Source organism: Salvelinus sp. IW2-2015, unplaced genomic scaffold, assembly GCF_002910315.2.
Source record: "Salvelinus sp. IW2-2015 unplaced genomic scaffold, ASM291031v2 Un_scaffold1865, whole genome shotgun sequence".
Classification (NCBI taxonomy): domain Eukaryota; kingdom Metazoa; phylum Chordata; class Actinopteri; order Salmoniformes; family Salmonidae; genus Salvelinus; species Salvelinus sp. IW2-2015.
In genome coordinates this window covers 199,465-211,385 of record NW_019943229.1, presented here as the reverse complement: position 1 = coordinate 211,385, position 11,921 = coordinate 199,465, and the positions used below count along the sequence as shown (strand labels likewise).

Below are 11,921 nucleotides of genomic sequence, written 5' to 3'. Positions count from 1 at the left end.
TTTGGTCCCCTCATCATGTGGCTGACCTGACATACTATGCTGTTCCCTCTGCAGTCAGTTGGCTAGGCCTGACTATTACTATCGCTGCCCTCTTGCGATCAGTTGGCTGAGGCTGACAGTACTATGTTGCCGTCTGCATCATTGGCTGAGTCTGACAGTACCTATGTTGTCCTCTGCATCCAGTTGCTGAGGTCTGACAGTACGATTTGTCCCTCTGCATCAGTTGGCTGAGGCCGACAATACTATGCTGTTCCCTCTGCATCAGTTGGGCTGAGGCGCCTGACAGTACTATGCTTGTCCCTCTGCATCAGTTGGCTAGCCGACAATACTATGCTGTCTCTGCATCAGTTGGCTGAGAGCCTACAGTACTATGCTTCCCTCTGCATCAGTTGGCTGAGGCCTGACGAAGTACTATGCTGTCCCTCTGCATCAGTGGCGAGCCTGACAGTACTATTGCTGTCCCTCTGCATCAGTTTGCTGAGCCTGACAGACTATGCTGTCCCTCGTGCATCATGTGCTGAGGTTCTGACAGTACTATTGCTGTCCTCTGCGATCAGTTGGCGAGGCCTTCAGTTCAGTTACTATGCTGGTCCCTCTCGCATCCGTTGCTGAGGTCTGACAGGTAACTATATTGTCCCTCTGCATCAGTTGGCTAGGCCTTGACAGTTACTATGCTGTCCTCTGCATCAGTGGCTGAGCCTGACAGTACTATGTGTCCCTCTCATCAGTTGGTGAGGGCCTGACAGTACTATGCTGGTCCCTCTGCATCAGTTGGCTAGCCTGACCAGTACTATGCTGTCCCTCTGCATCAGTTGCTGAGGCCTGACAGTCTATGTTGTCCCTCTGCATCAGTGGCTGAGGCTGACAGTACTATGCTGTCCCCTCTGCATTCAGTTGGCTGTGAGGTCTGTTATGTACATATGCTGTTCCCTCTGCATCAGCTGCTGAGGCCGTTGACAGTACTATTGCTCCCTCTGCAATCAGTTTGGCTAAGGCCTACAGTACTATGCTGTTCCCTCTGCATCAGTTGGTTGAGGCCTGACCAGTACGTATGTTGTCCCTCTGATCAGTGGCTGAGCCTGACAGTACTATGCTGTCCCTCTGCATCCGTTGGGCTGAGCCTGTCATGTCAGACTATGCCTGTCCTCTGCATCCCGTTGCTGAGCCTGTCATGTCAGAACTATGCTGTCCCTCTGCATCAGGTTGCTGTAGGGCCTGTATGTCAGTACTACTGCTGTCCCGTCTGCATCAGTGGCTGAGCCTTTACAGTACTATCGGCTTCCCTTTCTGCATCACGTTGCTTGAGCCTGACAGTACACGATGCTGTCCCTCTGCATCAGTGGCTGAGCCTGACAGTACTATGCTGTCCTCTGATTCAGGTGGCTGAGACTGACAGTACTATCTGTCCCTCTGCATCAGTTGCTGAGGCGACAGTTACTATGCTGTCCCTCTCTGCATCAGTGCTGTAGCTCTTGTCATGTCGTACGTATGCTGTCCCTCCTGCATCAGTGGCTGGGCGCTGACAGTAACTCTGTTGTCCCTCCTGCATCAGTTGGCTGAGACCTGTCAGTGTCGAAGTACTTGCTGTCCCTCTGCATCAGTTGCTGAGCCGTCCATACTATGTTGTCCCTCTGCATCATGGTGCTGAGGTCGTCTAGTACTATTGTCTGTCCCTTCTGCAATCAGCTTGGCTGAGCGCCTGACCAGTACTATGTTTGCCCTACTCATCAGTTGCTGAGGCCTGACCAGTACTATGCTGTCCCTCGCATCAGTGTCTGAGGTCGTGACAGATTACTATTGTTGCCCTCTCATCAGTTGGCTGAGCTGACAATACTATGTTTCCATCTGCATCAAGTTGGGCGGAAGGCTGACAGTACTATTTGTCCCTCTGCATTCAGTTTGGCTGAGCCTGACAGACTATGCTGTCCCATCGTGCATCAGTTGGCTGAGGCCCTGACAGTACTATGCTGTCCCTTGCATAAGTTGGCTGAGGCTGACAGCTACTATTCTGTCCCTCTGATCGTGGCTGAGGCCTGACAGTACTATGCTGTCCCTCTGCATCAGTGCTTGAGGCCTGACAGTACTTCATGTTTCCCTCTGCATCAGTGCTGAGGCCTGACGAAGTACTATGACTGTCCTCTGCATTCAGTTGGCTGAGCCTGACAGTACTATGTTGTCCCTCTGCAATCCGGTTGCTGAGGCCTGTCATGTATACTATGTTGGTCCCTCGCATCCGTTGGCTGAGCCTGACAGTACTATGCGTCCCTCTGCATCGCGTTGGCTGAGCCTGACAGTACTAGTGCTTGTCCCTTGCATCAGTGGCTGAGGCCTGACATACTATGCTGTCCCTCTGCATCAGTTGCTGAGGCCTACAGTACTATGCTTGGCCCTCTGCACAGTGTCTGAGCTGCCTGACAGTCTATGCTTCCCTCTGCATCAGTTGGCTGAGGCCTGACAAGTACTCTGTGTCCCTCTGGCATCAGTTGGCTTGGAGGCCCATGTCATGTCCAGTACTATGCTGTCCCTCTGCACAGTTGGCTTGAGCCTGACATTACTATGCCTGGTCCCTCTGCATCAGTTGGTGAGGCCTGAGACGATACTATGCGTTTCCCTCTGCATCAGTTGGCTGAGGCCTGACAGATACCTATGCTGTCCCTCTGCAGTCAGTTGGCTGAGCCTACAGTACTATTTGCTGTCCCTCTGCATCAAGTTGGCTGAGGCCTGACATACTATGTTGTCCCTCTGCATCAGTTGGCTGAGCCTGACAGACTATTGTCCCTCTGCAATCAGTTGGCTTTGAGGTCTGTCAGTACTATGTTGTCCCTCCTCATCCAGTTGGCCTGAGCCTTACAGTACATGCTGTTCCCTCTGCATCATGGCTGAGGCCTGACAGTACTATGCTGTCCCTCTGCTCAGTTGGCTGAGGTCTGTCATACTGTTGTCTCTCTTGCATCAGTTGCTGAGGCCTGACTACTATGCTGTCCCTCTGAATCAGTTGCTGAGGCCTGTCAGTACTATGTTGTCCCTCTGCAGATCAGTTGGCGGAGGTCTGACAGTACTTAATGTTGTCCTTCTCGCTCAGTTGCTGAGGTCTGACAGTACTATGCTGTCCCTCTGCCATCAGATTGGCTGAGAAAAGTCGGAGGAACCATAGACCAGACTCTCTTGTCCCCTCTGGCATTCAGTTGTGCTTGAGGTCTGTCAGATACTCTGTTCCCTGCTGCATCAGTCGCCTAGGTTCTGTTCCAGTACTAATGTGTGTCCCTTGCAATCAGTTGGCTGAGGCCTGTGACAGTACTATGTTGTCCTCTTGCATCAGTTGGCTGAGGTCTGTCTATAATATGTGTGTCCCTCACAGTTGCTGAGGCCTGACAGTACGTCATCTGTCCCTCTTGCATGCAGTTGGCTTGAGGCCTGACACAGTTACATATCCTGTCCCTCTGCATGCAGTTGGCTGAGAGGCCTGACGAGTACATTGCTGTCCCTCTTCATCAGTTGGCTGAATGCCTGACAGTACTATGCTGTCCCTCTTCAATCAGTATGCTAGTGTCTGACAGCACTATGTTGTCCCTCTGCATCAGTTGGCGAGGTCTATACCAGTACTATTGTTGTCCCTCTGCATCAGTTGGGCTGAGGTCTGTCAGTACTAGGTTGTCCCTCTGCCTCAGTTGGCTGAGGTTCTGCTCAGACTATGCATTTGTCCTCTGCATCAGTTGGCTGAAGTGGTCCTGATGTACTCTGTTGTCACACTACAACATAACATTCCATGCTCCACACAGTCACAACTGCTTGCTACCAGACTTTATTATATTGTTTCAGTTTCTTACACGGTCCCCCCTTTCCCAAAAAACGTGTCAATATTGGTACTAAAATGTGGTCTTTTCCTGTTATCGAAATTTATTCTATTCTACTAGAGCCATTTACTTTTGGCTTATTGCTTATATTTATGATGTCTTATTGTTGCATTGTGGAGAAGGAACCTGCAGTAAGCATTTGGTTGGACTGTCTACCAGTGCTATCCTGTACATACGATAGTTTACAACTGCTTTGTCTGAAACAACAAAGTGCCCAGTAGACTATATGACTGTGACCCTGTGTTTCCTCTGTTCAGCTCACCTCCAGAAGCTGATGCTGACAAGAAGTGTCCTGCCCAAAGAAAGCAGAGATGAGAGAAGTCGTCACTCAGAGGTTAGGAATGGTGGACGGGTTAGAGAACATACGGCCAGATATACTAGAATAAGATATCAGGACATTTACCTTCAGCGATCCCAGAGCTGCCATAAATGAGCTCAAAAGTTATTGTCTTATTGAACACGTGACTGACCGGATGTTTCCATGGGTCTCCAGATGGACACTACACCCAACAGGAGTTGACTGACTCTTTGTGAAATACAGTGTCAAGTCCCCCACCACCAGGAAATGACGTATTCGGCCCCTCATCTCTTCAAGCCTGAATGTTCCAGACTCTATCGGACCAGGGGAAACATGACAGGTAATGAAGTCATTACTCACTCTTTACCCAGATGTTGGTTGTACAGGGTGGAGATTACTTAGGTTTCCAATGTGCCATTGGTTAGTTTTGCCTTTGAACAGAGTTCCAATTACCTCACTATTGTGGACAGTACGCGTGTTTTACTGAGTGTGTCCGACTGTGTTGTGGACCCAGTACCGGGTGTTACTGAGTGGTCTGACGTGTTGGTGGACCAGCTACCGGTGTTTACTGAGTGTCGTCTGGCGTGTTGTGAACCTAGTACCGGTTTTACTGAGTGTGTCGGCTGTTTTGTGACCAGTACCGTGTTTTGACTGAAGTGTGTCTAGGCCTGTGTTGATGACAACAATACCGGTGTTTACCTGAGTGTGTCTGGCTGTGTGTGACCCAGTACCGGTGTTTTACTGAGTGTGTCTGCTTTCTTTGTGACAGTACCGGTGTTTTACTGAGTGTGTCTGGCTGTGTGTGGACCAGTTACCGAGTGTTACTTGAGTAATGTCTGCTGTGTTGTGGACCAGTACCGGTGTTTTACTGAGTGATGGCTGCTTGTGTCGCAGTACTTAAAGGGCCGAAACTTCTCAGGGAATCTTCCTCAACTTCACAGACGTCTTAGTCTGAGAATGTCAACCGAGGGAAGTCTTCCACATTACCTTGCTGCTCAGACGGCAACTCCTTCACGAAACTGAATCTCACCACGCTCAATGCCGAAACTACACTCTCGATGATCAGAGTGCAGTTCATCTGAGATAGCTGTGTTAGTTTACGGCAGTCTTGTAGTCTATGCAGTGTGTTCTATGACGTCTGTGGTTTAGTTCATCTACCTGTCAGAGTACTGTGGTGTTAAGTACTTCAGTCTGCTGCTAAGTTCACGTAACAGTCTGTGGTCGTTAGTTTCTACCTACAAGTGTAGCTGTAGTCTGCTTCAGCTGTGTGTTAGAATCTACTCTACCTGTCGAAAGCCTCGTGTTGGTCTACACGTGTCCTTTTTTCGACAATGTAGTATGTTACCGTTCCTACCCCTGTACAAGATGCTGTGTGTTAGTTTCTCTGCACTTCCTGACAGTAGTCTTCCCAGTCTTGTGATGTTAAGGAAATCTATACAAGAAGCATTGAATTGATAGAACATAATATGAGTCTGCCTGGTGCAGTCAGATAGTAGTTCACTCCATGGCTGAGGATTGAGCACTTGTCGGAGCCCGACTGAGAAGTTCCACGCCAAGTTCCCAACGGGCTAACCTGGAGACACATCCTGATAAACCCCTCCAAGCCTCAGACCAGCGCGCTCGAGATCTGCATCACGTCTATGTGGCACTGGGGGAATGCTGTGTGAGCAGGGTAGGATGCTATAGCAGTAGCTTCATAAGGAAAAGTAAACCAAGATACCCCCGAGTCATATTATAACTTTGTCTCTCTCAGAACGTATCATACTCCGTTCTGGAATATTCATCGGAGAGAATCTACCTCTACCTCCACTAAATGGGAGTGTGGCCAAAAAGAACAGCTTCGCTTCCAGTCCAGCACATGGACAACGAGTATGGCCCGACTACGGCCTGGACTGCTGAGGATGCAGAGAGACCAAAACATGCGCTCGAGTAGGTCCTCGAAAGTGACCCCTAACCTCTAACCTTAACCCACTATGACTGACTGGGACGCAGAAGCCAAAAGCATACCTACGTAGTCCCCATAGAACTCTAAACCTACCCACTATGAGTCTGGATGCAGAAGACCAAAACATCCTATATGTAGGGTCCTCCTATGGACCCGCGTAACCATCTAACCTGTGAAACCGCACTATGCCTGTTGACTGCGTGAGGGGACGCAGGAGACCAAAACATCCTCGGGAGGTCCTCCACTGACCTCTAACCTTAACCCACCTAATGAACTGCGAGGGATGCAGAGACCAAAACCAGTTCCTAATGTAAGTTCCTCCCGAATGACCCCTAGCCTCATAACCTAAACCCACCTATGGACTGCTGGACGCAGAGACCAAAACATATCCTAGTAGTTCCCACCCTCCACTGCTAGCTGTGTCACACTTTGAAAAGTTCGTATCTTCGTGTGCTTTAACCTTCCACCGCATAATAACCCTGTGTTCCTTCTGTTTCCTGCAGGGCTGGATCAGAGAAGGAAGATTAGTGGGCTGTGCTGACCGCTCCTTGTTTGACCTGTGTTGCACGCCCGGGCTCCAGCTACCAAAGGTCCGCCTCTTAGTCGGCCGAGAAGCCTCTGAAAGAACCCAAAAGTAGGTAGAATCGTTCCAGTTTCGAGCCCCAATAAGGGAGCCATCAGTTTACGAAGCCTATAAGAGAGCGCCAAGACTGTACGATGGGGTACCTAGCTGTCTTGTGACGAGTGTATTCATCAAAACCTGAGACAGGAAAAGGATCACTACTCAACAGCAGGGCGTGGGTAGTGAAGTCATTATGTGACAGGAATCAAATAGATGTCAACTTTAACCTATTCCTATGTTATTGTCATTGACCATGCTCAACCTAATGCTCACCTTCCCCCAGGGAGTTCACCCCACTTTAGAGACGGAGGGAAAGCTTTTTTAAACTCACCAAGTAGACCTAGGCAAAAATCTCTCGCTTCTTTATCCTCCGCCTCCTGGTTGTTACTTTTTTTCTCATGTACAATTTTCCGAGTTGATGTTGGAAGAGATTGTCCTTGGTGAAGTTTTTTTATATAATAGGGAAGAAAGTTCTTTCCCTCCGTTCTTCGTAATTGTATACGAGTTTCGCGTTTATAGCAAAACATTTTTGTTTTCGTATAAACAATCATCTGGGTGGGGCGGCCGCGCGGAGAATAAAACTGACAGTGAGCGATGTAGGACTCTTGAGCATTGTCAATACACTTTTTGGAATAGGTTAAAGTTTATCTCGAGCGTCGATGCATGAGTATAGGCAGTGGGCAAGAGAACTGGACATCTATTTAGATTTCTGTCACAAATTTTAAATGACCTCACTACATACTCCAGGCTGCTGTTAAGTATACTAGTCATCCTCTTGTTCTGCTTTCATATGATGATTCAACTCGTCCACCAGACAGCTAGTCGCTTACTCCATCATAAAACGCTCTAGTGCATTTGGCGCTCCCTCTATTTATGTAGCTTTACCCCACCGACATGGTCTATCCCATTGGCTGCCCATCCAACTGCGGCCACCCGATATCTCTATCATGGCGTTCTTTCAAGATGGTCTGGGATTACCACCAAGCTTCTAGACCACATACAAAGAGGACCTTGGGATAGCCGGGCGTGGCACAGACAGAAGTTCAAAAAGGAGCCGCGGTCAGCACAGCCCACTCATCTCGATCCAGCCTGCAGGAAACAGAAAAGGAAACACAGGGTTATTATGCGGTGAGAAAGAGGTATTAACAAGCAACACAAATCCCATCGATCACTTCAAATGTGAGACATCTAAGCTAGCGTGACGAGGAAGCGACGTTTTTAGGAATGTTTGTCTCTGCGCGTTTTTCCCAGCAGTCATAGTGGCGTTAAAGTTAGGTTGAGGGTCATGAGACCCATTACATAAGCGATTGTTTAGTTGGTCTCTGCATCCCCAGCAGTCATAGTGGGTAAGGTTAGAGTTCATGGCGAGGACCTACCCGTAGGAGTTTTTGGTCTTCTGCGTCCCAGCAGTCACAGGCCATAAGTGGGTTAAGGTTAGAGTTAGGGGTCATGGAGCACCCCTACCAGTAGCGATTTTGGTCTCTGCATCCCCACTCTAGCTCATTGGTTTATCGTTACAAGGTTAGAGTCTCATGGAGGACCTACGTTAGATGTTTTTCGTCTCTCGCAAAAGCTCCCAGCAGCAGGCATAGCTGGAGTTACAGGTTACGAAGGTTAGGGGGTCAATGGAGGATCGCTACTGTAGGATGTTTTGGTCTCTGCATCCAGCGTCAACAGGCGTAGTGGGCGCATTCTCGTTGTCCATGTTGCTGACGAAGCGAAGCTTTCTTTGGCCACACCCACTTTGTTGAGGTAGAGTAGACTTTCTCCCATAAACTTATCCAGACGAGTTATTGATCAACCCCCGGAGGAGAGACTAAATTATCAATATGGACTCGGTATTGTCTACTTCCTTTACTGAAGCTACTCTATAGCAGTGCCTACCTTCCCACAGCATCCCCAGCCTCATGACGTGAGGCAGACTGGCCGCTGGTTCTGGTCCTTGGAGGAGTACAGGATTGATCTCCAGGCTCATGCCACGTTGGGGAACTTGGGGCTGGACTTCTCAGTCGGGTCACAAAGTGCTCAATCTCAGCCCATGGATGAACTCTCTGGATGCACCCAGGACAAACATTATGTTCTCAACAGCACCCTCTAACATCCACAGACTGACGTCAGTAGAAACTAAAAGCACCACAGACTGTCAGGTAGAAAACTAACACCACACAAGACTACAGGTGGGAAAAAACTAACACCACAGACTGTCAGGTAGAAAACTAAACACCACGACTGACAGGTAGAAACTAACACCACAGATGACAGGTAAAACTAAACCCACGGGACTGACAGGTAAAACTAACACCACAGACTGAGCAGTCGAAAACTAACACCACAGATACACTGACGGTTAGAAACTAACACCACAGACTGACAGTAGGAAACTAACACCAGGCTTTCATCTCCAGACTAAACTCACCTGACACGGATGTAGTCTGAGCGTGGTGAGATCTCTTCCGTGAAGGAGTTGCCGATTTTCTGAGCAGCCAGCGAAGTGGGAAAGCTTTCGCCTGGGTTGAATTCCGAACAGACGCTTGATTGATAGTTGATGAATGATTCCCTGAGCATTTCATGGCCTCTAGAGTATTACTGCTTAGAACACAGTTCAAACTACAAACACTCAGTAAAACACCTGGTATGGAGTCCAAACGAACCAGCAACAGATCACACTGTTGTAAAACACACCCAGGTACTGGGTCCACAAAAACAACAGCCAGACACAACTTTCAGATAAAAAAAAAACAACACGGTACTGGTCCCACTAACAGCAGCCAGACACACTCAGTAAAAACCACCTTTAGCTGGCCACAGTAACACAGCCCAGACACACTCAGTACAACACCGGGTACTGGTCCAACAAACACAGCCAGACACACTTCAGTCTAAAACACCGGTAACTGGTCCGCACAACAAACACAGCCAGACACACTCAGTAAAACACCGGTACTGGTCCACAACACAGCCAGACACACTCAGTAAAACACCGGTACTGGTCCACAACACAGTCAGACACACTCAGTAAAACACCGGTACTGGTCCACAACACAGTCAGACACACTCAGTAAAACACCGGTACTGGTCCACAACTAGTGAGGTAATTGGAACTCTGTTCAAAAGGCAAAACTACCAATGGCACCATTGGAAAACCTACAGTACATCCCACCCTGTACAACCAACATCTGGGTACAGAGTGAGTAATGACTTCATTACCCTGTCATGTTTCCCCCTGGTCCGATAGACGTCTGGAACATCAGGTTGAAGAGATGAGGGGCCGAAACGTCATTTCCTGTGGTGGGGGACTTGACACTGTATTTCACAAAGAGGTCAGTCAACTCCTGTTGGGTGTAGTTGTCCATCTGGAGACCCATGGAAACACCGTCAGTCACGTGTTCACATAAACAATAACTTTGAGCTCCATTTATGCAGTCTGGGATCGCTGAAGGTAAAGTCTATATCTATTCTAGTATATCTGCCGTATGTCTCTAAACCACCGTCCACCACTTCCTAACCTGAGTGACGACTTCCTCCATCTCTGCCTTATTCTTTGCAGGACACTTCTTGTCAGACATCAGCTTCTGGAGGTGAGCTGAACAGAGGAAACACAGGGTCACAGTCATATATCTACTGGGACACTTTGTTGTTTCAGACAAAGACAAGTTGTACTAGTCGTATGTACAGGATAGACATGGTAACACCGTCCAACCAAATGCTTACTGCAGGTTCCTTCTCCACAATGCAACAATAAGACATCATAAAATATAAGAATAGCAACAAGGTAAATGGCTCAGTAGAATAGAATAAATGTTTCAGTATAATACAGGAAGACACCATTTATAGTCCAATATTGACACGTTTTGGGAAAGGGGGGACCGTGTAGAAACTGAACAATATAATAACAGTCTGGTAGCAGCAGTTGTGATGTGTGGAGCATGAATGTATATGTGTGTATGTGTGACAACAGAGTACTGACAGACCTCAGCCAACTGATGCAGAGGGACAGCATAGTACTGACAGACCTCAGCCAACTGATGCAGAGGGACAACATAGTACTGACAGACCTCAGCCAACTGATGCAGAGGGACAACATAGTACTGTCAGACCTCAGCCAACTGATGCAGAAGGACAACATAGTACTGGCAGACCTCAAGCCAACTGATGCAGAGGACAGCATAGTACTGTCGACCTCAGCCAACTGATGCAGAGGGACAGCATAGTACTGTACAGGCCTCAGCCAACTGATGCAGAGGGACAGCATAGTACTGTCAGCGCTCAGCCAACTGATGCAGAGGGACAACATAGTACTGCAGAGCCTCAGCCAACTGATGCAGAGGGACAGCATAGTACTGACAGCCTCAGCCAACTGATGCAGAGGACAGCATAGTACTGACATGACAGGCCTCACCAACTGATTGCAGAGGGACAACATAGTACTGTCAGCCTCAGCGCAAACTGATGCAGAGGGACACATAGTACTGTCAGGCCTCAGCCAACTGATGCAGAGGGACAGCATAGTACTGTCAGCCTCAGCCAACTGATGCAGAGGGGACAGCATAGTACTGTCAGGCCTCAGCCAACTGATTGCAGAGGCGAAACAGATATGTACTAGCCTCAGCCAACTGATGCAGAGGGACAACATAGTACTGTCAGGCCTCAGCCAATGATGCAGAGGGACAGCATAGTACTGCAGGCCTCAGCCAACTGATGCAGAGGACAACAGATACTGTCAGGCCTCAGCCAACTGATGCAGAGGTGACAGGCATAAGTACTGTCAGGCCTCAGCCAACTGATGCAGAGGGACAGCATTAGTACTGTCAGCCTCAGCCAACGATGCAGAGGACAGCATAGTACTGTCAGGCCTCACCACTGATGCAGAGGGACAGCATAGTACTGTCAGCCTCAGCCAACTGATGCAGAGGACAGCATAGTACTGTCAGGCCTCAGCCAAACTGATTGCAGAGGGACAGCATAGTACTGTCAGGCCTCAGCCAACTGATGCAGAGGACAAATAACGTCAGACCTCAGCAACTGATGCAGAAGGACATAGTACTTCAGCCTCAGCCAACTGATGCAGAGGGACAGCATAGTACTGTCAGACCTCAGCCAACTGATGCAGAGGGACAGCATAGTACTGTCAGGCCTCAGCCAACTGATGCAGAGGGACAGCATAGTACTGTCAGGCCTCAGCACTGAGCGAGGGACACATAG

General features: G+C 48.8%; 1 protein-coding gene across 1 annotated transcript in view; it reads right to left on the bottom strand.

Annotated features, from left to right (window-relative positions):
• gars1 (glycyl-tRNA synthetase 1) overlaps positions 1-11,921 on the bottom strand; it is a 29,064-nt gene that overhangs the window by 2,148 nt on the left and 14,995 nt on the right. The window contains 4 exon segments of the mRNA XM_070439711.1: positions 8,393-8,495; positions 8,604-8,770; positions 9,926-10,072; positions 10,226-10,378. Of these exon segments, the coding sequence (XP_070295812.1) occupies positions 8,393-8,495; positions 8,604-8,770; positions 9,926-10,072; positions 10,226-10,378 (570 nt within the window).